This window comes from Danio rerio, chromosome 4 (genome assembly GCF_049306965.1).
Source record: "Danio rerio strain Tuebingen ecotype United States chromosome 4, GRCz12tu, whole genome shotgun sequence".
In the NCBI taxonomy this organism is placed as follows: Eukaryota; Metazoa; Chordata; class Actinopteri; order Cypriniformes; family Danionidae; genus Danio; species Danio rerio.
Genome location: NC_133179.1, coordinates 20,332,381 through 20,358,427, shown reverse-complemented (window position 1 = coordinate 20,358,427; position 26,047 = coordinate 20,332,381). Strand labels below are relative to the sequence as shown.

The 26,047-nt window shown below is 36.8% G+C and overlaps 1 protein-coding gene across 11 annotated transcripts in view; it reads left to right on the top strand.

Moving 5' to 3' along the window:
• The first annotated feature begins 2,970 nt into the window (after window positions 1-2,970).
• hgfa (hepatocyte growth factor a) overlaps window positions 2,971-26,047 on the top strand; it is a 51,222-nt gene continuing 28,145 nt past the window's right edge. For 3 of the 11 annotated variants that reach the window (XM_005164742.4, NM_001013274.1, XM_073945980.1), the window contains exon 1: window positions 22,539-22,751. In XM_005164742.4, the coding sequence (XP_005164799.1) occupies window positions 22,688-22,751 (64 nt within the window). In that variant the 5' untranslated portion in view covers window positions 22,539-22,687. Of the gene's footprint in view, window positions 3,131-7,176; window positions 7,245-7,337; window positions 7,416-7,486; window positions 7,692-9,350; window positions 9,585-12,298; window positions 12,925-12,994; window positions 13,093-13,328; window positions 13,434-22,538; window positions 22,752-26,047 lie in introns of those variants that run through there. The other 8 variants (XM_073945975.1, XM_073945972.1, XM_073945973.1 and 5 more) reach the window with 8 other exon arrangements.

Sequence of the window (26,047 nt, the reverse complement as noted above, 5' to 3'; positions counted from 1 at the left end):
ATTCTTGAGATGAAAGGCGAACGACTTCACGCATCATTTCATCTGTACACAGGAAACAGTTTTGTTAATGCACCTGAAAACCGCATAATTGGACTGCATGGATTTGGCTTGCATTGAAAAGCCATTCTTTCCTTGATTCATCACCTTATTAGAGCATTCTAGAAGTGACGTGCTTTAAATCAACATATCCCTCCTCCAAATAAATACCACAAATATTCTAGTTAATTGACTGTCGAAATGAGAAATTATTCAAAACATCTTCAGTTGCAGACCATTAACTTAATAAATTACTTGTTAATTAGTCAAATACTGTATGACTGAACAAAGTAAAATATGCTGAAATACGTCTACACGTATTTACTTTTAGTGCCATAGAACTATTTTTCTGTCAAAAAGTAGAGTAGGTATGATGTGTTATGCCTTACTTTAAAGGTTGTCAAATTTTAAAAAGCAACAAATTATCACCTAAAGTGCACATTAGTGTCTAAAAATAAAAAAACTGTACCTTTTTACATTGCAGGGAAACTCTCCTGGTCAGAGCAAAGCCGTTTATATAAGTATGTATGTTTATCGGTCATCTGTCAGAATGTTTAATCAGCAGCTCTGTCTTCCTATTGTGGATTTCTTTAGCTGTGGTGTATCATTTTGCCATTTTTCAATTGGAATCAGTGCGATTGTGAGCTCTGCATTTGGTTGAAAGTTTTACCCAAGGAAATGTATAAAAATTTGTTGGATTAAAGAATAGAATGTATTTGTTTTGAAAGTATTTTCTAGGTTAGCTGCAGTGGTGTAGCGGAGTTACAGCCCCCAAAACATGATCTCTGATGAGGGGGAAACTGAGACGCCGCTGGAACGAGACGTATCCCAATCTTGACGGTGTAGGCTAACCTTAACCTAAAATGTCCAAACGGATTTGGGACCAGTATGAATGAAGATATGAAGTGTCTCTGGAGTTGTTTACGGGAGCCTTTAATAAAGGTGAAAGTGTTTCAAAAAGACAGATGTTTAGTGGAAATTTGAGATCATCTTTGTCATTTCTCAGTAAAAAAAAAATGAATTTTTCACAAGAACTGAGATGATGAAAAGGCCTTTCTGTAGACTTAAAAACTAAATATTTTCGGAGTAGAGCCTTTTGAAGCTTCCCTTTTGGTTCTTAGTGGGTTTTAGGCTTGACCACACTTTATTTTACTTTCTTGAGTGCATAAGGTGACTCTGTACTTTTTTACAAACTATTTTTAATAACTAAATACTATTCCTGAACCTACCTTAAACTTAAACCATGTAGTTACCTACACTGTAACCAATTGTTGTCATTTAAACAGTAAAGTACTGTAATATGCACATTAAGATACAATTAAGTGTAACATTTATATTACTGTAAATTACAAAGGATTATAGAGAAAATAAACCATAACTTCCTAAACAATTTCTTCCTACTCTAAATCTATATTTAGGCCTCTAATCCTATTTACATTATTGAACTTGACTTCAAAAAACTGACCAATGGCAAAGAAGATGTATTTAGTGTTCACTGCAGTGTTCACTACAAATTAGAATTGATGAATTAGGTTAGTATATTATATTACTTTTATTAAAACTGGCATAATTTTGAATGCTTTCACGTGATAAACAGCAAGTTAAGACACATCGTGATATTTCTCAAGGTGCTTTAAAGAATCTCTGCTGCATTTCCGCCATAACACTGATATAACACTGGTGAGAATGTAAAGATAGCCTCTAAAAATATAATTGAACCAAAACAATATAACAGTGGTATGTTCTGGTTATTTTGTCATGAACAGTTGATAAATGTAGCTTTAACAACAAACTAGCATGAGAAGTGAGTCAAACAACACTGTTAGTTTAAAAATCCCATTTTTAAACAGCATATCTGTGTTTTAATATCAAACTTGTGGTCTGGATGGTGTATATTCTTATAATGACTCTCGAACAGTTAATGCATCAATTGGTAAATTAAGCTAGCGTCAATCAAATGAACCTGTTTAAACTTCATGCATAGATTAGGTGCAATCATGTGTAGTATGTTTTGGTGGTCATTTGGCTCTTGTTTGAGTTAGTCTGGTTTTTGGGTGTTGGATTGGAGGGTTTATTTTCAGTCCTTCTTAATTTATCTTTAATTCAGTGTGGTTTTGCTTCCGGAAAACACTTTTAACGTTAGCAAACCAAACAATGCCAAATATAGCATGTACTTAACACAGTCTGGGTTGTAGTTTCTTTTAGTTTAGTTGCATGGATTTTGAGGTAATGATTTTCAGTTATCAGGTTGGGATTGGCCTAATTTTAGCTTGAAAATATCTTTAATATCAAAATTGAATTTAATGAGCTTCATTTTATATTAATTGTTACATTTAATTTAACAGTTATTTAATATTTAATTCAATATTTTAATTCCTATATAATTTAGTTTCATATTTTATTTAAATTAATATTTGATTGAAACTTAAATTTAATTTAGGATTCAATTGATAATTAGCATAATACTCAGTTAAATTCATATTTATTTATGTAAATATTTTCATTTAATTATTTTTAAATTTAGTTTAATATTAAATTAATTAAATTCCACTAAATATACAGTATCATCTATAAATGGCATTAGCAAAATCAGATGGATTGTAGAAAACTCTTGATTTAAATGTTTACCTTATTTAAAAATATTTATTAATAAAAATAAAAAGTAAAAATAATAATGTAAGGCAAAATACGAAAAAATACTATTTATAAACCAGCAATTATGTAAATTCATGTTCATGAAGTACATAAAGTCTTTAATATTGCTATGTCCGTTTCGTTGACCATTGCGGCAGTGACAGATTTCTGTTTTTCTTCTTTTCTGAAATCACTTCTTCTTGTATTTGTCCTGGCGCCAAACATTTTTCCCCATGTATGTCAGAGGGAAGTCGAAGTCTGCAGTTTCTCTTCTCTCATGTGACTTTCTTCTGTCATCAGCGAGGACTCGCACCGAGCCAACGACAACACGGCCCTCCATTCACTCCAACCCACTGTTATCTGACTGCCATCGCTTTTCTGCTGCTCCATCTTCATATGCACAACCGCTCCATCTGCTTTACTTTCTGATCCCACACTGACGCTTGAAACCAGCCTGCAGGTATACAGGGTTCAGGGTGTGCACTTGTTTACAATTGCTATATATATATATATATATATATATATATATATATATATATATATATATATATATATATATATATATATATATATATATATTATTATTATTTATTTATTTTTTTTATTATTATTTATTTATTTATTTATTTTTTGTCGAAAATTAATTTAAATGCAGTGCAAAAACATTCATTTTAAAAATGAAGCATTTACAAATCACGCTAATGCAAGTTTATATCTCACAATTAAATCGTTTTTCTGTCAGTGCACTGTTTACATATTGAAATTCTGATATTTTTTCCCTCAAGAGCTCATACAAACTTGCTTTTTCAAATTATAAATTTCCAAATTTTGAAATAAACTCAGAATTGCATATAAATGTCTCAGAAAGATAGACGGTGAATTTTATTATTAACTTCTGTAACCTTTTGATTTGATTGAATTTGTCTTTTTTTTAAATGCATGTTGTCAGATTCCTTAGAATTAAGTTAAATCTATTAAAATTGAATAGTATTTAATAATTTAAAAGATATAAATATGGTATAAATATATCTAGAAAAGATCAAATCCAATTAGTTAAATTCTATGAGATTGGTTTACTTCATATTCGGGGTCAAAATTGCTGTAGTTCCATACCCGCACAATAGATGAATTAATATGACGCATTTTGAAACACATTGGATTTATTGATATTATTGCATCAATTTTGTTCTTAATTGTTTTTTTTTATTCATGTTTAACTAACACAAGTTTACTAGTTCAGTTATGTTAAAAGTAAGTAATCCAAATGGATGGAAGTTTTACATGCAATCAGAATACATACATCTTATTTGTTAGGCCTAAATATTTTTGGAGTGTATTATGGTGGGGGAATGTCATAAATCTGAGTTTATAACTCAAAATTGTGAGATATAAACTTAACATTTAGGATTTTAGCACATAATTCTGTGGGGGAAAAAAATTCTGTTAGACAAAATATCATATCACTTGATTTTGGTTTCATTTTAATTCACATTCTGTTACATTCATTTATTCCTTCATTTTCTTTTTGGCTTAGTCCCTTTATTAATTCAGAGAATCATTCGTTAGGACAAAGACTTGCTGCCACCTACTGGAGGTTTATATTTAACAATGAAAGGATTAAACCAACCAAAATAAAATCACACCCTGAAGGAAAAAACAGATCTTTTTTTTTTTTTAAATACAGGGTCATTCCTGCATTTATTGTCAATATCAAATGTCCCATTCTGCGCTGTGTGACTGTTAAAGTTCAATTACAGTCCTCACAGTGTTTTTCTTACATATAACATTACATATGTTACTGACTGGAGGGAGGAAATAAGCTGTAATAATAATGGCTGAGGCATTATTAAAACTGTCAGTCTTCTGATTCTGCCTGCTTTAACAGAGAAATGTAAAATATTTTGTGGATTGTAAAGCAGTACCGTAAATCTTTGATTTGGTGTGAAAAGTGCAGGTGTGAGACGGACAGCATCCACCACTGATCTGGTTCTTTTTGCTTTGAAATGTTGTGTTTTATCTCAGCACAAACAGCTTTGCTTACTCTTGCCGTTCATATTTATTTGTCTCACAAGAATGAGTAAATACAGAAGAAAGAGGTGCCAGATGTGGAGAATGACTTCAAAGTCCGCATTAAAAGCAGCACTGACCCTATTTATACTTGCATGATAACTGTATTATTTAGATTTTCTAAAAGTTTGCATAATGAAAAAACTTCTGTTGAGATTTTTTAGAATCGCTCTCTACTGTTTTTTTATGATTATTATTTTTATAAAAAATAAATGGCTTTTGTAAAATTTAAAGTCAAAATAAAACGAATACTTACAGTTTTAATTCAAGTATAAATTTATTTAGTTATTTATTTAATTCAAATCCACATGAAATAAAAAAACTATATTTTATTGAATATATTGTACTAAAAAATGTATTTAATTAAATGGTAAATTTAATTTTTAATTAAATTACAATCGCATATTAGATTGAATACAGTATTTCATTAAATTCAAACTGTAATTCTGTTATCCATTTAATTTAATATTTAATTTGATATTTAAATATGTAATACTAAATTCTAAATTAAGTGTATTTTAACTGTATTAGCACCTTAAATTGCATTCAAAATTAAACTCATTTAATTATTTAAAGAAATTTTTTAAAATATTTTTTATATAATTTATTTTAATTATCAGCCAGTATATAAACTATATAAAAATAAATTTTACAATAATAGAATTAATTTAAGTGCTATTTTCTGTCACATTTTATTTTTAATTTAATTCAATCTTGTTTAATTCAATTTAGTTAAATTGATTTTAATTTAGTTTAAATTTAATTAAGTTAAATTAAATTTTGTAGAATTTAATTAAATTTTGTTAATTTCATTTAATTTTGTTTATTTTATTTAATTACATTTCTGTTTATTTTAATTTTATTTATTTATTTATTTTATTCACAATAGTGCCTATTTGTATCTCTTGATTAAGAATCCTCTAAGTTAGTCTTTTATTTATTTATTTTTCTTCAACAAATTTTTGGAATTTCTTCTATCCTCTCAACAAGGCCTCATTTCACAATGCGCCGCAGACGTGGTGCCTTTCCAACAGAACGTGTCCTTAAGTTTTTCCTCCCTAATCACTGCAGCGACCCTGAACTCATAAACAAAAAGTGGACACTGCACAATAAAACTAAACATGCTCGCTCTGCACATATTTCAAACAGACATATTTCATCTAAAACCCTCTTCAATCTCTTTCCACAGCTTCTGACAACAACAAACTTTGGCCATTTGTATTGAAGCAGTGTGTTTTTTTCCACTCTGTTGCACATTTTGAAGTAAGACTGCATTACAAACATCCAAAACATCTTCGTGGTCGAAGCCAAAATGGAGACAAACTAGCATATGCTAAAACAGCTCTGATATTAGCTTAACATATCTATTCTGAAGGTTGATTTTGGTCTGTTGGTATTTTTGTTTTTCGACTTATAGCATAAAGAAGTAGTGAAAGACCAAACCTCAACAGTCAGATGAGGTCGTTTCTCGCTTTGCGGTTGGATTTCGGTGAGGTTGAATCTCGATCGCTGAATAATTATTTGTGAATAATCTCCAGTGTTTATATGTTGATCTCTTCTGGTTATTAGATGAGAGGCCACTTTATTTCCATTATAAAGGCTCACTGGTGCTTATTGAATGACAGTGGTTGGGATTCTTCCAAAACAATTCCAGACAGATTGAAGAGAGCCAGTAAAAAACAGCTGTCGGTTTCACAATTATGTTAAATTCTGTAGCTTTTAATTCAGGTCTGCTTATCACACAAGTTAGGGGTTTTGGTTAATAAAATAAAATTAAATAAAAAATGTATAATAAAATAAATAAATAAATAAAAAACAATTAATTAAATAAAATAAAAAATTAAATTAAATACAATATTAAAAATAAAATACAATAAAATAGAAAATTGTAAAAAGTTTGCTGAGTCTGGATTAAATTTAATAATATTGTAAATAATTTTCAAGAATTTTTTGCATACTATTTCGTTCACTTTATTAAACATCGCTGTATCATGTAGAAACACTGGTATTTTGTCTGTATATATATGTATTTTGAACTCTCAATCTGCTGGTATCCATTGGCTGTATTATTATTTTTAGTCATGGTGCCTTGTCAGACAGTGATTTTGGAGGGAATGTTTGTTCAAAATACCTCAAAAAACTCATTTAAGACATTCTTCTGAGGTTGCATAACAATTCAATCATGTGCAACAACTTAAAGAAAGCTTTTGTGATTACTAAGACAATTTTCAATCGTTACAATGCTAAGTTCTTGCTAGAAATTACATCAGAAGTAGAAAAAGTGTGTAATGTTGTGTCTCTCTTCGACTCTTCTAAAGCATTAAGATAGCATAGTATGTTTAAAACATGCTAAGTGAACAATTTTTTGTCTGAAAACAAATGCTAAAGTTAGTTATTCTCCTTTGAAAATGTGTACTCTGTGTTGGAATGTCTGTCCAGGACCTCCAGAGGACAGTACCAACCTCCGAAATGAGGCTCACATTCAGAGTTATAAAAATCCAATTAAGGTGTTTTTTCAATTAGCAAATAATATAAATATTACAATTATAATTATTTTTAGCTGCTTACTTCTTGATCATTAAACATACTTGGTCCTGTAGGTGTCACCAATCTGGCAACCTGCGTTTGCATGGAGTCATTGAAGGAGGGGCCAGAGACTGCAATACCTAGTTCAACCAGTAGGTGTCAATCCTACATACTGCACCTTTAAAATTTACACATAAAATTACCACCAACTGACTATTCTTTCAGGAATGGCTTCAAAAATGCTGCCTTCAAAGGGCGTCTAAGCAGACAGAAAGAGAAGCCATTTTACCATTTTCCAGATTTCAGACGCAGAGCAGACCCATTGTTTTTGTGAATGTTGTGAATCACTATTTACCGCCATTTCAACTAAAAATCTTTTATGTTTTACTGAAGAAAACAAGTCATCTGCATTCTTGATTAACAAGAGGGTGAGTAAATCAACAGAATTTTTTTAAATGTGATTTATCCCTTTATCTTTTGAGTTTGCCAAATAAAACTAATTGAAGTTGAGATGAAAAATAAAAACAAAAACAAAAAATAAATAAATAAAAGAACAAAAAATAAAAAAATATTTATGGATAAAATGTGGTAAATGCAGTAATCCAAATGAATCAATTTGCATGAACTCATTAATTAATTAAATAGGTTGCTAATCAGACACTGAAGTTTTAGAAAAAAAAAAATATTAAACTTATTGTCATGTTCAAGAAACCATATATATTATATATGGTTATTTTATATATGTACACTTTGGTCATAAAGGGATGGACATGGTCAGCAATAAGACTCAGGTAGGCTGACAAAATGCTCAATTAGTACCAATGGGCCCATAGTGTACCGAGAAAATATTTCCTACACCGTTAAACCACCGCCAGCCTAAACCATTGATACAAGGCAGAATGGATCCATGCTTTCATGTTGTTGATGCCAAATTCTGACCCTACTATCCAAATGTCACAGCAGAAGTTAAATCTCATCAGACCAGGCAACATTTTTCCAATCTTCTATTGTCTAATTTTGGTGATCCTGTTTGAATTGTAGCCTCAGTTTCCAGTTCTTCGCTTACAGGAGTGGCACCTATAGTGTGATCTTCTGCTGCTGTAGCCCATACACATCAAGGTTGGACATGTGTGTTCAGAGATGCTCTTCTGCATACCTCGGCTGTAACGAGTGGATATCTGAGTTACTGTTGCCTTTCTGTCAGCTGAAACCAGTCAGGCCATTCTCCTCTGACCTCTGGCATCAACAAGGCATTTGCGCCAACAGAACTGCCGCTCACTGGATATTTTCTCTTTTTCAGACCATTCTCTGTAAACCCTAGAGATGGTTGTGCATGAAAATCCCAGTCGATTAGCAGTTTCTCAAATACTCAGACCAGCCAGCCTGGCACCAACAACCATGCTATGTTCAAAGTCACTTAAATCACCTTTTTTGCCCATTTCTGCTCTGTGTGAACTGCAGCAGATAGCCTTGACCTATATGCATTGAGTTTCTACCGGTGAGTGTATATATTGAATGCATTAAGATGAGGGTTGTATTTTTTTAGTAAATTAAATATAACAGTTGCTTTTTCATACATGCACTTTTTTATTTGCCACATCATTTTTATAATGTGCCAAAAAGAACATATTGTGGTAATTAGAGAAATTAGTCAAAATGATAATATTAATTTTAAGTTTTTTGTTGGTAACTGAGTTTTAAAAGTAGGAACTTGTATTTGCTTCCTAATAATTTAAGACTGTTGCTGTAATAAGATTATAAAGTAAATAATTTACTCCCAAATTCTGGACTTTTTGTTGATTGTCTTGTTGGAAAGGATGTCGTGAGAATCACCATTGAGCTGTCAGAATACAGATGCTCCGCAGAGTCTAGAAAACCCAGGTGCTGTAAACTTGTAATTTCTTGAGAAAAACCACTACAATCAAGAATGTTTAGATGCCAAGTCTTTCTTCTAGGTGTGGGTCATTAGAAATAAAAGAACTGCTTAGATACTCTTCTTATTCATGCCTCCCACCCATCAAACTCCCCCCAACGCGCGCACAGTCTCTAGCAGGCGCTGTAAACTCCTCAGACCCCCTGAACTGAGTGACTGTGACTCACCTGCGTCTCATTTGAGACACGCGCTCTGAAAGCGGGAGTCTGGTAGCGCTCTTGCTTTTCATGTCCTTTCATGTCCAGCTGTCTGTTGTGAAAGTGATTTGGCCGCCGCACGCAGCACAGCCAAACACAATAACTTCTCACAGATGTGTGTCATGTCCGGCTGAACCCCACCACAGAGCCAAACGGCAGGGAACGAAAGTAAAGAAAGTCTTCAACCATCGGTAAAATTGTCTGGGTCTCAGAAAGTTTCCGTTAAAATGAGATGTGTTACAAGTAAAATGTACAAAATCTAATGGATTGGCCACCTGTTTAGCAGAACGCTATGGAAATTGATCTGAGATTGTTGGCTCTCACTGATAGCGACATTAGCATGTTGGCTAACAGTTTTTTCTTAGATTTTCTTACTATGTGGAGATGAAAATGTCTGTATTACTAACTATTGGAAAACCTGTAACGCTAACTTTATCATGTGAAGCACAGCTTAGAGAACTATAGTGGCTTTTGGTGTCCTACCTTACATGCTGCATTAGCATTAGCAATTCTGCTGTTTAGGCTAATCATTTTAGGCTTGCCTTCAGTAGGCTTTGATTTAGCCTAGCAAGATACAGTATTTCAAAATCATTTATTTTATTTATCATAAGTTTTTCTTTGAGTTTCGTCCATCACCTTGCAAAGTATGCTATGCCAACTATATATACACTAGCTGAGTCTCATTTTAGAGGCTACATCCTCCGCAGGATGCATTCGAAAGATGCTGCATCATCGTAGTGCGACATAGGCTGTCTTATTTCCAAAAAAGACTTTCAGTTTTTTTTAAATGCAGCCTCCAAATGCATCCTTCGGTTTCCAGGTGATGAAGGATACAACCGGTGGATCCTTTCGGCCTTAATCATTCCAAGATTTATTGCGCACTGATAACGGCAAGACGTTTTTAAATGAAAACTCCGGATTAAATGTTTATATTAGGTTTATTTTACTTGCATATTTAAACACATGTTTAAAAAACCAAAAAAAGTGATTTTTTTGACAGTTTACATTTTTATGTGTAGATGTACGGATCAAAGGAGATATATTTCAGATTGCTTAAAATAAGTTTTGAAATAACGTTGAAAAAAGACATTACAGATTTTATTACTGCTTATTAGCGGCAGCTGTTATGATTACTAGGTGATAAGATCTATCCTCTGTAGGCTAGATTGTCTTATTTCGAAAAGCTCGGTTGATGTGAGGACTTCGAAAAACTCATCTCTGAAATGAGACATAGCTACTGTAAAAAATGTGTTTTTTTATGTTTTTTTTTTCCTGGAACAGCAAAATAACGGTATTAAAATTATAAAAATTTAATGGAAATTTAAATTTAAGCTAATCAATGTAATTTAAGATCTGTTATTTTAAGGTAAATTTCTGTAATTTAATAGCTGTTATTTTACTTTTTTTTGCGTCACCCCAGCTGCTGGAAAAAACGTAAAATATCAAAACTGATCCAAAAGTTCACCTTTGGGAGTGTAAGGCGTTCACAAAAAAAAAAAAAAATACACACACACATATACATACATATATATATATATATATATATATATATATATATATATATATATATATATATATATATATGTGTGTGTGTGTCTTTATACCTTATTTACCGCCCTGATTGGTTCAAATAATAAAAAGGTACATTTTAATACCTAAACCGTGCCCTTCAGCTGTTGTACCTTCATATATGATAGATGTCCACACATACACAGGTAATTTTAAACACTGATTTTTTCCAGCCTTTGTCCATCTCTGTCCAAATGACAAATGTTAGGGTCGGGACACACCAAGCTGGTGGTTGGCTGTTAGGTTTCGTTGGCTCATCGGTCCAGCTAGTTGGTTTGGTGTGTTCCACACGTCACCTCTCATTGGGTTAACATCGAAGCTCGTTGGCTGGATTCAGTTTGTAGAATAGGTATCGGACATCGGCTAAAGAGAGCGATCTGACTGGTTATTCAACAACTATTCAGAATGCAGTGTTATGTAGTGAGGTGATATAGCAAGTAAACAAAGTCAAGAGAGCTGTAATTTTGTGTCTTTGCATAACTAGACATGAGCTGATGTGAGGCAAAAACACGATTGAGTTTTGTTGAGGCTAGTTGTTTGACGTTGGCTTGGTGTGCACTGGCCCTTAAGGGCATTTTATGCTTGCCTCACACTAAACACATAATAAAATATTCCTGCTGCCCAGCCATGTTAGATAATCAGAAAGGAGAGGCAAAAGGCAAAAATTCTGTTTTAGTGCACAGACAACCACAATTTAACCAGAGTTACTGAAAATATTCAACCTGGCTGGAGTTTTCAGAAAGTTTCACTTTCAGTCACCTGATACTGTGTTTTTGTCTGGATAATTGGTCAAACCGCAGAGAAAAAAACGATGGTTTTGAAAATACCCATGTTCGTGTGGACAGGGCCTTGGGCAATTTCCCTTAAAAAACATCTCTGTGCCTTGTTTACACCTAAAATTGCATACAGTAGTACCTTAAGGATACATATTACTACAATTAGGGACTAGTTTGAACCTTTTAGGAGTAGACATGGTAGGGTGTTGTCCCTTTAAGTTACTGCACAAGAGACGAGCTGCTGAACCACTTTTTCAATTGCAGTTGTGACTACTGCTTCTTTGTTGTCTCTCTGGCCTAAAATTTCGACCCAAATGGGGTATCTCTAGTGTTTGTGTGTACTTCTTTACTTGGAATCTGCAGGTGTGGGATGGAGTCTGTGCAGAATCAGCATTTTTGAAACAACCTCTTGACTCACTATAACACAATGTGTTTTGTAGCAGGAAGCAGTGATTGTGATAATGATCTTGTGACATGATAGGGTTATTAAAAGTGTCTGCACGATGTGAGATGCCAGGCAGCTGCTTAAGTGTTTAATCTGCCTGTGCTTTATGTTTCAGCTGTGGAGTCACTCTGCCCCGGGCCTGGCTTATTTATGTACACAGACGCTCTTTTATCCTCTTTCAAGTTCTGCATCTCAGTGGCATCTTCTCTTGGTGTTCCAGCAACTGGATTCAGTTTGTTTGGCTGATTGAATACTGGTGCATGTCTGTATTCTGTGTTCTGGTCTTTGCCCTCACCTGAATCAACTCAATGGTTTCCCAGAAAGGTCGTTTGGATGTTTTCAGAGGTGTGCTAAGAATTCCAGAGAGACGTGAATGGATAAAGTTGTAAGTAGAGTAAGAGGAAGCTGTCTGGAATCATTTTCCTCATTTGGGATGCCTGTAGCGATGCTTCATGGCTAGTTGTTTTAAGTCTAAAGTAGTTTGTTTCCAAAATCACCCTACTATTCCCTACATTAGGCCATAATATAGTCCGCTTAAAGCACTATTTAAGGGTATACAGGGCATGGCCAAGGTCTGTCACTGTAGAACAGGAGTATCCAAAACCCGGTCACTATCCTGCAGAGTTAAGTCCCAACCTTTATTAGACATACCTGAAGGTAACTGGTAATAACTTCAAGGTAATTGTGGAACTGATCGGAGCACAACTCTGGAAGACTTTGACCCTCGAGGAGCAGTAGAAGGTATTCAACACACTCCTAGTCCATCAAGACTTGTCCTGTAGACCTTAAAAGATTGTTTTCCATTTGTCAGGGTGCACTTCATAAAACATTAAGGGAGAGGAGCATCTGTTGATCTTCATCATCCACCCAAATTCCCATCCCAGCAAATGTCCAAGTATGCAGTAATAGGTGGGTAGAGAATCTTTGTTGCTCAGATTTTATTTGCTAGAGTTTTACATTTACCTTGATCCCTTTTCATCAACAACACAAGCAAGAAACATTGTTGAGAGATTAACAAACACCTTAGCATTAAATGACAAAACCAAAGGATTTACTGAGAAATCAAATATAAATCTGAATTTCAATTGGAAACAAATTTGATTGCTATATTCTTCCCATCAAAATGGTATTTCTTTTATTTGCAGGTCACTAGCTTTACACCCTAAGTGTCCGAGCACACATGCCACACACCTTTTTTTTATAGCTGCGGTGTGTATTTGAGAGGCGAGGGGGTCAAACTGCGGTCTCAGGTAATTTGCTGCCTGTGAAACCAAAGTCCTGCACCCAGACCTGCTTGAGGGGCTTTTGAAAGCTGCAGGACATCTATTAACACCTGTCTCATGCTTTCTTCTGTCGCTTACCCTCTCCCTCTGAGTTCTCTCTTCCTCGCTAATAACTCCACTTAAGTCACCACAGCTACTCCAAGTCCAGCCTTGAGTGGTCTCAGCAGGGTGCTCGGGGTGGCCGTGTGGCCGAGTGTCTGGAAGGGTAAAGCAATTTATTTGGGCTTGTTCCCTCACACGTGGAGCCACTTAGTAAGCAATGAGGTGCCAGACAACCTCACAGCTGCCACAGCACCAGGACTCCAGCCCTCCGCCCTTCCCAGTCCAGGCCAGAGAAGGGTCTTTCTTTGGGTAACTTAAAAACCATAAACCTGGAAGACAACTACTAAGGAAAAGTATCAGCAAGGAGTCTGTAAAACTTGTTTTAGTTTTGTGAAACTGTTCACACCAAACTTCAATCCAATAATACAAGCAGAATTGTTATTTAGGTTGCCATTTCAGATCTGTTCCAGCTTTTAAAATAAAAGAAACAACAGTTCTATAATATATCTTTAATATGATGTGAGCAATGGCAGTGATTCGAGAGCAAGAGACAAACTTAAGTAAGAAAGTGACGATACCTTAAAACATTCACCGTGGGAATTCTTGATTGAGACATTACCACAGAGCAAATTGCCCTCTTAACATTGTTTAGTCCAGCATAATAGTTTATTTTTGCTTCAGTAAATCTCCTTCATTCGTGCGCTCGCTGACGTCAAGTTGAAAAAGTGTGGTCAGTCCACTTTGCTTTGTTTTCATCCGTAACATTGTTGTCTGGGGAAAGCTTGAGCCATACAGGTCTGATCTGTGGCCGGTCGCACGCGCACTAGGGTTAAGAAACCTGCTCATTTGTAATTGGATTTATGTGCAAGAATTTTTTTCCAAGGCGCGACTTGTGAAATAGCCTACCATCTGCTCCCTATTAGAGCACAGGACCAACGATCTCTACACAACAAGCAAGGAAAGCCCCAGACGTTCAGATTCATAGTGCTGGAGGGCCACTTTATTACCACACATGGGAGAACTGTGGTTCCAGCACACGGATGTCATGGTTTGCTGTTTCATCGCTGCGTTTTTCTCTGCTTGGTTGTTTCTGAACCATTTTCAGTAAGAGCCTTCCATTGTCAACTCTCATCCAAAGCTGATTTCTGCCACACTTCATAACTATAGTTACTGATAACTAACTTCGGATGGAAAAAATATTGAGTGGATAAGGGAAACAGGACATTTGTAAAAGATTTGAGGATGGATCATTGGGCCAGTAAACAACAACCTAGACACCTCGTAGAACACCTTTGCTATTACTGAGTCAAATTTCAAAGGACAAGAAAATTCAGGATGGATTATTTTAACTTGGGCCGTTACAAAAAACCTAAAACCACCTATAAGTACTAAGTGACCAAACTGTAACATGCTAACCACAAACAAGAACATATTAGCAACCACATGACAATAATGCTAACTGTGCTAACATGCTGTTAACAACAAAGTAATCAAAGTACCTCAGCACAACACCCCAGATCACAGTACCGGATTATAAATAAAAATGTGTAGAAAAGAAGTTTTAAATATTACAAAACCCTTCTCAAATTCTGACCTTCACATTAGTCATTTCTGTGTAAGCGAGAGCAGGGGCAAGGAGGCCATTACTTTGACAAGTTTGGGTTAAAGGTTACAAAAAAGAGATCATACTAGCGATATGCCCCTCGGTGAGAGTTAAAACTCTATTCCCATCAGGGATTAGTACTTGCGCATATGTGTTTGTACGGACGATGCATTTAACAGGATGACAGACCCCAGTTTTGGAGTATGTGTTCCCCTCAAGCCTCCAGTCTGAGGACCCACCCTTCCCTTTCACTAATTTCAGAATGATTCTGCATTGCAGGACATTTATTTATTGTGTTTGTGCATTGAAAAAATAAGATAAGACACAAAGTCCATTACATCTTATCTTTTAAAAGGGTTTGCTTATGAATCACAGAAATGGTCTGTGATGTTTAAGACAACAATTATATACACGGCAAGTGTTTTTTAGCCCCAATGAGAGATTAATTTGGCTATTTTCAATTTCATAAGGGTATCCTAAACAGCATTGATAATTTAAATGAATTCAAATATAATCTTCTAGATTAAAGCTTTCATCTAGTTGTTCAAGTGGAAAGCATATGCAGGTTTGCACTGAAACGTCATTAAAAAATACTGTGATAAAATAAATGCTCATATTTTAAAGACAGCATGGAACAATGGAATTTAATGCAGTGCTTTTTGTCCGCATTGATACCTACTTTATATCATAATTTAATCAGGCAGTTAAATGCTGCTATTTTATAATGGCATCAGAATCATTTTAGCTGGCTTAAGATTTATACTTCTGAGTGATCGGCGTGACCCACGGCGCCTGCCTTGCGCGTAGTTGTTGTAGTTTTTCATACATCTGCGTGCTGTTTGTGTTGTGCTGCAATAATACTTCAGAAACACTAACTGGCACTAGGTATTTATGTTCCTCTGTGTCAAGTTTCTTTGAAGGTGTTTTGTTTTTTTCTGAATGCTACAAGTAGCTTAAGCTCATTTACACAGAGGTGGGAACTGGCAGACGAGCAACAACTTTATTCATAAGGTAAACACAAAACAAGAGTCTCTATCTCGAGCTCTTTCACGTAACTAGACACTTGTCAAAAAACAATCGCTCCATCGGGCTCACGCAGGCTCTCAGCACCGCCCACATTCATCACCACTACCAAGCCAACCAATCACAGAGCTTGCACTACACATTGTTGTGAAATCTAGCTACATTTTTTGATAAGTTCGCATCAGCGTCAGCCACTCCGAGAGCTATGCAACCGCGCAGACTATATGCGTGTACTTGGCACAGAAGTATAATTTAGCCTTTGCAGAAAATGAAAAGACCCTGGGAAAATACCACATTAATTAAATTTAAAACCTTATTTTATGGTTAGGTAGGACTTAACATTGTTATATGTAATTTTATATTTACTTCTATTCCCTTTGAATTGTAGTTGTAGTGTACTATGGATGTACTGACACATTGATTTGAATAAGCATTTATTGATGTCAAAATACTGACTTGATCTGTCCTTTGTCCAATTTCATCTGCAGGTTTAGGTTTTTTAAAACAATTTAGGGACACTACAAATATTCATTCGTTTATTTCCCAATTTTAAAAAACATTCCCTTTGCATAGGACACTCTCCAAAGAACGAAGGAAAGATAATACATTTAAAGGACACTGATGGAAAACGTAGGGCTATTGAAATATAAATGGTCTTAACAACTGTTTTACAATTATAATAATGGCAGCACAGTGTCACATAAAACACCAACAAAACATGTACTATAGCACAATGAAAACTTGAGATTTATATGTTGCTTGCAAAAAGTGGATTCCATCAGAACACATGGCTACCTTTTTATGGCTGTAAATGAAAAAATAATTAATAAAAAAAATGTTTTGCCACTAGGGGAAACTGAACCATTCTAGTCAGCCAACCTTGACCCCATGGTACAGGTACCAGACACAAAGCTCTAATCCATATCCAGTCTTGTCCTAATCTCTTTCCTGTGTTTTAAGAGGCCTGTGCTGTCCTAATGCGACTCTGAGACCTCTGTGCTCACGGTTTGCTTTTCCTCCCTTGATATCTGAGCCTTTTCTCTGTCCAGCTGCAATATAACGCCTGAAGCTGCAGCATACGTTCTCCTCTGAGGCGACAGCGCTTACGCTGATGAGGAGAGTTTGAGTAAAGGCAGTGATGGAGATAGAGACTGTTTGGGAGTGTGACAAACAGATACAATCAGAAAGAATAAGAATGGCAATTAATGAATGAGACAGAGATTGGAGGAGTGGCTGAGGTTTAGACGGGAGTTCTGATGGTACTTTAATGAAGTGTTCTTTAAAAGGAACAAGCAATTTTTGGAGGAGGATCACACGATTAAACTCATTGACTCTGGTTGAGCCGGTACCAAGCCAGGATGTCAGGATCAGTGAGATAAAGGAAGCTGAGGAGAGAACCGAGCTCTAGAATAGTACATTTTCTAGAGAAAACGTGTGCCTGTTCAGGGTTTTGCTAGGGAGCATCTCTTCTTTTAAAGTAGTAAAGTTTTCTTTATTCTGTTGAACAATTAAGATATTTTGAAGAAAGCTGTGGTTGATTTTAGATTGTGTTGGAAAGTGACCAAAATCCAACATATGATAGACAAGCTGTAACCTCATTAGATGTTGATATTTGTTTGATTTTAGTTTGGACATTGTTGTCAACCTAAAGTTGGGTTCTGACGTTGGGTTCTGACGTCTGCCGTTTAATTTCCAAACAAATTGCAATGTCCTCATGACACTGAGGTACAACGTCAATGTAGAAAAAAAAACAATAGTTACAGGTTTCCAACTTCAACAAGTTTATAGTTACATATTTTATTGTAATTATAATTCCAAATCATCTTTACAAACAGAGTTAGGGTGTTGTGTATAGGTTAAACAGTATATATACATAGCTAACCTGCAATCATACAATTATATCCTTCTTTCAAAATAATTCAACCAAAGAAAGAATTTCAAACAGGTTTGGAACAAGTAAAAGCTGTACAAATGTTGATTCAAACCATTTTATTCTCGCATAGGAGATGGGGAAAGCGAAATCCGAAAAGCGAAGCTTCCCCCACAGCTTGCTAGCCACTGATACATTCATGTATTTACCCCATTCCAATCCGGGTCATGGCACCAAACAACCCTTCTGGTTCCACTCTCAACTCTCCAAGCAGGATTTGAACAGGCATAGGAGGCTCTAGCATCAGTCAGTTGCATATTTAGCATATGCTTTTATTCAAAGTGACTCAAACATACTGAACACACACCCAGAGCTGTGGACTGTGTGGGGAGCAGTTGGGGAATTGGTGCCTTGCTCAAGGTTCTCACCTAAGACAGGGTACTGTAAGTACTGGTCATTCACTACCCTTACCTAGAATCCCTGCTGTTTACAAGACTTGGACCTGCAACCATCGGATCACAAGTCAGATTCTTTAAACCAGGGTTGTCCAAACTCTGTCTTGGAGGGCCGGTGTCCTGCAGATTTTAGCTTCAACTTGCCTGCAAGGGTGTTTCTAGAAAGCTTAGTAAGAGCTTAATTAGCTAGCCCTGGTATGTCTCATTGGGGTTGGAACTAAAGTTTGCAGGATCCCGGCCCTCCAGGACCGAGTTTGAGCACCATTAAACATTAGGCCACCACTGCTCCAGTTTGTTTAGATTGATGGCTCTAGGTGTAAAATTAAATAAAGTCATCTTCAAAGACTTCTGCTGAGCCACTGTGCAATTTCAGCCATGATTTGATTATCTGAGACAAATTTGGAAAATCCTAGAGCTTGTTGGTCTTTACATTGTTCTCCCTCCAATGAAGTTCTGATTTTAGACACTTTCCTGAAATGTGACTTCAGCTGGAATGAGCGTCAAACCATGAACTAATAGAAGTGCAATGATGCAATCATAACAACAACTTCAAGCCACTGCAGGGGCGGGGGTTCCCCTTGGTAGCAATCAAGTCCCAACCAAGTCATACCTTTGTACCTTGGATTAAGCAAGTCACTGTGAATTAATACATATATTTAATGATTTAACTGGTTATACATAGAACTTGTGTCCCATTTTCCTCACAGCTACTGGAAGTCAGGGAGAGGATTTTAAATTAAGTCACAGAACTTTTTTAACATGAAACATATTACAAAGTTATTTAGAGTCATGTAACTGATGTCCTAAAATTTGCGACTTAAGTCTGCAGTCCCCCACCTCTGCTTTTTACACTTATTCAACAAGCTGTGTAATATTTAGTATTTAGCATTGACCACTTTTGATTCGACTTTCACACTGACTGTCCTGAACACAGGGCCTTAGATGAAGAAATTCTTGTCCTCACAGACTCAGCTGTCACTCTGGAGTGTGATGCATGACATGCACAGATGTTCCGACAAATGGGCCTGTATCATTGACAACTGCTTATTAAAGACTCTTTCATCTCATTGTAAAACTAGTTCTTTTCACAGTAAAACCTGCAGTGAAACAGGGAGGAATTCTTTTGGACTGTGCGTTTGTGCAGCTTAGTAATGGGCTTCACCAGGCCAATCTGCCCATGGGGATTGGGTGGTGGTCAAAGCCCAGCCTGATGTATTTAAGTCCAGGCATTTAATCTGGCCACATTCTCTCCAGGCACAGCTCTCTCCCTCCGACTGACACGCTGACACCTGGGCTCCACCGCTGCTGCCTGCATGGCCTGCATGCCGCTTGGGCCCACCTGCTCGCCACACATACCACAATGCAAACATTTCAACAGTTAGCCTGACTTTAAAAGTTCCACGCGACTTAATGAGAAGGAATTTGAGGTCTGTGTTTCACCTCTCTTTCTATGTCTCTCTCTCGCTCTCTAGAGGGCATTTAGAACTGCCCATTAACGGCCAAAGTGTGGATTTCCTGTGAAATAACGATTGTGCCCTCCACATGGTTTGCGTCTAAATACTCAGGAACACTTAGTTAAACATGAAGCCCCACATTCGGCAATCGGAATGGGATTGCTTCCAGCTGTGCCACTACAGCCACCATACAGAGCAGGAGACATCCATCAGAAGTCTTTATTGATGCCTATATATTGCATATATTGGACTAACTGGGTGGATGCAAAGTGATCAGCCATTCGCTTACTCCCCATCACCTCCACGATTTCTCTTTCAGATTTGCAATCAAACCACTCTGTCTGGAGGTGGCCTGGCAGATGACTGTTTTAATGTCTCGGATAACTTAGTTTTCATGTGCTGTAACTCCTCAGAAGTCCACTTTGTGGTTTTCCTTGGATTGGTTTTCTCTCTGGATAAGCATAGTGAAAGAGTATTAATGCTAAAAGCCAAAGGGCGGTCCTCTGAGATGCCCTTTTCAGAGACTGTTTTATTTAACCATTGGTCCTGTCATTGATATCGACGATGCATTATTTTTCTCACTTAAAAGTGTTGCAATATCAGAGTGCTTGAGGTTTAAAGCTGCAATAATTACAAGTAAATATTCCCTGACTGACTTGAACTTCCCATAAATTATGTGAACTTGCATATTTTAGAAAGGTCAGTTGCTTATTAACGACTTCCTGATAGGTTACAGATATTCAGATTTCAGTATGTTAATCTTAGAGCTCTCATTTTATGCTCTATATAGCTTCAATAAGGCTGTATGGAATTTTTGGTTTACTAAATGATATTGACGATGGCATGGTGGCTCAGTGGTTTCCCTTACATTAAGAAAGTCGCTGGTTCCATTCCTGGCTGGACCAGTTGACATTTCTTTGTGGAGTTTGCTTGTTCTCCACATATTAGCGTGGGTTTCCTCCATGTGCTCCAGTTTCCCCCACAGTCCAAAGACATGTGGTATAGGTGAATTGAATAAACTAAATTGGCCATAGTGTATGTGTGTGAATGACTGTGTATGAATGTTTCCTAGTACTGGGTTGCAGCTGGAAGGGCATCCACTGTGTAAAACGTGCTGCATAAGTTGGCGGTTCATTTTGAATGAATGAATGAATAAATCACACTGAATGGTTTGGACCACTTACTCAATTATAAAAAATTAAGAAGAATATCTTGACGTTTATACATTTTTATACTGTATAATTGTTTTGCTATGATTAAATTGGTTGAGAATGCTATTTTGTTGTTCAAATTTTTTATAAATTTAAGCCAGAAGACACATAACCGGTTTTAGATATAATACCTATTATGTGTTAGCAGGCACGTGCACACATAGGGCTCAACCTGTGCAGTGCACATGCCCTTTTTAGTCTTGGATAGAATGTGCCCTTCCAAAATGATCAAAAGTTCCCCCGCGACGCGGCACACTCTCGGTCCCGTTCTTCAGTAGGCGCGCGACAACACCGCTCGAGTACGCGTGCGACAACACAGCTGATCAGAACGCGCGCGACAACACCGCTCTTCAGTACGCGCGCAACACCCCCCCCCTCATCAAAAAATTTATCCTGCACATGCCCTTTGGACGGTCTCTGCACGGGCCTGTGTGTTAGACGTACGGACCATATTTACATAACTATTTATTGGTTTTTGTGTCCTTGAAATTGTATAGCTCTAAAGCAAGCTGATTAATAATAGCATGGAAAAGACTGACCAGGACAATCCCAGCACGCACACAACGTCATAAGACGCTAATATTAATTAGATTAGATTTAGGTTGTGACGTCAGGTAACCAAAATTCAATGTTTAGCCAGCTTTTAAGGACGACAATATTTTGAAGTCCAATAACGACATCATATGACATATAAATGTTGTTGATTTAAGTTGTGTTGTAAAGTAACCGAAATCCAACATCTCATAGACATCATAGTGGTAATGTCCAAACCCCGTTAAGCTGTAACACCATTAGATGCTTATATTTGGTTGACTTTAGGTTGGACATCGATGTAGGCCTGAAGTTGGGTTCTGACATAAACCCGATCTTGATTTTTAAACAAAATGGCGCCCCCACAGCTTTAAGGTAGGCTACAATGTCAATCTGACATCATGTTGACATCCTGTGCCTACTGAGATTTTTAGAATTTCCTTTTGATGACACGATGATTGTTAAGTAATTTAACTTAATCTTTGATAACTATGTGTAATCATAGCCATATGTGCATTAGGTATTGTGCGGTAGGTAATGTGCATTAGGCACTATACTTTTTATGTTGTACATTATTAAGGTGTCTATTTCCCTCATTTGATGTATCTTTTAACACATTATATTAAAGAATAAATTATCATTATTATTATTATTTCTAATTAGCCCACACATATGGTCCACGTGAGGATGACACGCAAGTTACACTTTCAAAGTGAAATTATTATTAGTCAGCCTTCACTTTTTGATCTGCACGCCTATGTGGTTTTAAATCAGCTCTGTAGGAAATGACGCGTTCCTCCGTCTATGTTCTCAAAAATCACACATCCACTCCCAAATTCTAGATTGAGCCCCCAATAAACGCTAATGTTTCGCGCGCGCGTGTGGTAGTGTGTGCTTGAGAAAGAGAGAGAGAGTGAGAGAGCAGTCGCTGCGGTTTGATCCTGTTCATCCTTCACACCAGCAGCAGCAGCAGCATCAACTCGGACTTTATAGACTCTCCATCCCACAGCCTGGAATATCAAACCGAGAAACATGAGATCGGACATTATGTGGATGTATCAAGCTCTTCTCTTTGTCGTACTGACCGTGAATGTGGGTAAGTGACCAGCATACTTCAAGTCATAATGCGTAATTGATTGTCTAAACGTGTTTAATTTGAATCGTGCTGAAAATGTTAGCGTTATAATGCTTTTGAAAAATATTATTGAAGTTATTTGGTGTTTGTGTGTGTGTGTGTGTGATGTATTGTTTTTGAGCAGATGGCATTTTCACCTCAGTTGTTATTCCTATAAATTATAAATTGGACGTTTATGCAATTTATGTTATGCATTTAGAACAGATGATTTGATGACAAAACAGACCGCAAAGTCTCACTTTCGGTGCTCTAAAATGGGTTTGATTAAACTTTTTTACCTTTGAATGGAGTTTAATTGCTGCAAAGTGGTGCCAAAGTTACAACCTGCAGCTGTAAACTCGCTGCGCTTTTTCTGCCACATTGGATTACTTCAGTGATGATGAACTCATGCAATCGAATAGAAGTTCGAGATATTATTATGAGGAAGGTATTTTTTACAGTTTGGTACAGTTTTCATAATTTCCTCCACATTAATTTGAGCTTAATTAATATTCAAAAATGTAATTTAGTTTAGTAAAAGTAAATCCTCCCAGGTTTTGGGAGAATAAATAAGCTAAGGGGCTACAAGTAAGATAAAAATGCAATTAAAGCGGAGTAAACAATCTGTGGGGGGTTTTGATATATGTTGAGGGGGGCCACAGTTTTTCAAAGTGTTTCAGTTTACACAAATGTATATTTAGTTTGGATTTTACACAAATCCATTGAGCCTTTCTCATGTTTCAGTGTCATAAACTGAAGCCTGGAGATGTTACATGCATCACGTAGTGCAGAGCATATGTGATAAAAAAAAAAAAGGCTGGTAGATTGTAGGATTTAAACCCCACATTTTGATCAGTAAAATATTACCATTGTGTGTTTTATTAAAGCACTTTTATGCATTATTATCTTTAGGGGGCCCAATTATTTTTGTTCATAAAAGTGCCAATAATAATGCTACTGTTGTCTTGTTCCAGCATCAGAAACTGATGCTGAATACAAGTGTCATGCATCATTACATACACTGCAGCAAAGTAACAGACCCTTCCCAGAGTGCACATTTCCAGCGATGGGCAAAAACACATGTGGGGTGAATGGACTCTCTAAAGCAAGCGTTATCAACGTGCTGTGCAACATCTGGACAGAGCCATTTCTTCCATATTTCACTATTGCAAATATTCGCTGGACCAGATGTGCAGCGTAAACACTGAATGAGAAGCTCTTCAAACTTTCACTGAAGCTCTAGGAAAGGAAAGGACATTAGTGAGTCAGACTGAAACCATTAATGCTGATGTTTCACTGATGCCCGTGCTCATTGCTACCATAAACATCGTCCCGTTGTTATTTAAGGAAGAGATTTAGCCAAATCTAATAAGCAGGCTTAAAGATAAAGATGCCCCCGACAGGCCAGAAAGAGGAATTTAAAGGAGTCTAATTGGGGCGCTGAAGGAAAAGATCAATGTTTGAAGAGCAGCTCGATCAAATCCAGATGTGTTCAGATGCAGCGCAAACATTAATAATGTGTTCTCACCAAAACCACTTCAGCCACAGGCAGTACTGCGCGTGTCTGAATCAGACTGAGGAGTGATACCTCATGCTGGCGATTTTAACAGTTTATCAAATCACTTGCCAATCAGGGCTACTGAGCAGAACAGTTCCATGTCTATGACCATTTAATGGAGGAAATGAGTAGAAGCTGTATTGGAGACACCAGTTCAAATCCTATTTGAATAAGTGCAAGTAGAACCAAAGGGGTTACATTGGTGCCGTGACCCAGACAGGAGTGAGTTTGGGGAAGTGACTCTACCAGAGGCCTGCAAGTAAGCGCTGTACATGTAAACCCACTCCCCTGGCTTCAAAAGTAGCATTAGCAAATGTTGTTAGGGCTTCCTAACAAAGTGGGGTGAATAGAACCAGAGAACTCACAAAATCTGGCTATTGTGGCTATTGTTTTTTCAGTTGGGCTATCAAAATCTATTAACACCATGCACAGCGGACTATCGAGATTCATTCATTTTCTTTTCGACTTAGTCTCTTTATTAATCTAGGGTTGCCACAGCAGAATTAACTGCCAACTTATCCAGCATATGTTTTACACAACGGATGCCCTTTCAGATGCAACCCATCACTGGGAAACTCCCATTCACTCTCACATACATATACTACAGACAATTTAGCTTACCCAATTCACCTATAGAGAATGTCTTTGGACTTGTGGGGGAAACCAAAGCACCCCGAGGAATCCCACGCACATGAGAACATGCAAACTCCAAACAGAAATGCCAACTGACATAGCCGAGGCTCGAACCAACGACCTTCTTGCTGTGAGGTGACAGCGCTACCCATTGCACCACTACACTGCTCACCTGTCGGGCAAGATGTAGATGATTTTGGTAGCTAGACTAAAAAAAAACAATAGCCCCGGGACTTTGGGCTACTAGATTTTGTGAGCCCTTGGTTGATGCTGTGACCCGGATAGAAGTGAGGTTTAGCGGGTGGCCCAGTTAGTATTAGCTGTAGCCTTTAGTCTTCTTGTTTGAGCATCCAGCTTCATTCAGTGCCTTAAATCTTGGTTTAAATTCCACTTGAGCTCTTGAATGATTCAATTGCTCCCCTGAATTTGATATGTGGTTTAGGACGATGAGCATAATGGAGACTGACTAGTAGGACAGGATGACTAAGCCTTACTTGCATGGCCTCAAGAGGTTCATTAGTAACTCAATGATCTTCAGTGTTGTTGTTAGTTGGTTTAAATCCTGATCAGAGCAGAGTAAGATCAAACTGCATGGTTACATTTAATTCTGTGACTTGTATAGGAGTGAAGTTTAAGGGGCAGAGTGGAATGGAGACAAGTTGGTAGGAGCTGTGTGAGTAATCCTTACTGGCTTGGCCTTGACTAGTGCACTTGGGACTTGTGGCCTTGTGCGTGTTCTTATTGAAATGTCCATCTAAAAGAGACAATGATGATACCATCCAAATTAGAGTGAGATTTAGAACTATGAATGTGATGGAGGCTAGCTGGAAAAGCTAAACTCCTCCTGTTCTTGTGGTGCTCCAGGAGGGGTGGTGTACTGCAGATTTGAACTCCAACCCCAATCAAACACACCTGAACAATGTAATCAAAGTCTGTTTCTCAAGATGCGTTTTTAGGCATTCCTGGGTCCTTGTGTTCCCATGTGAAATAACCCAAATGTGTTATTGTTATAGAGGTTGCATTAATGCAGACTTTAGCGCAGTGCTCACTTTAGAAGTCTCAGAAGTCATTTCTGCTAAATAAAGGA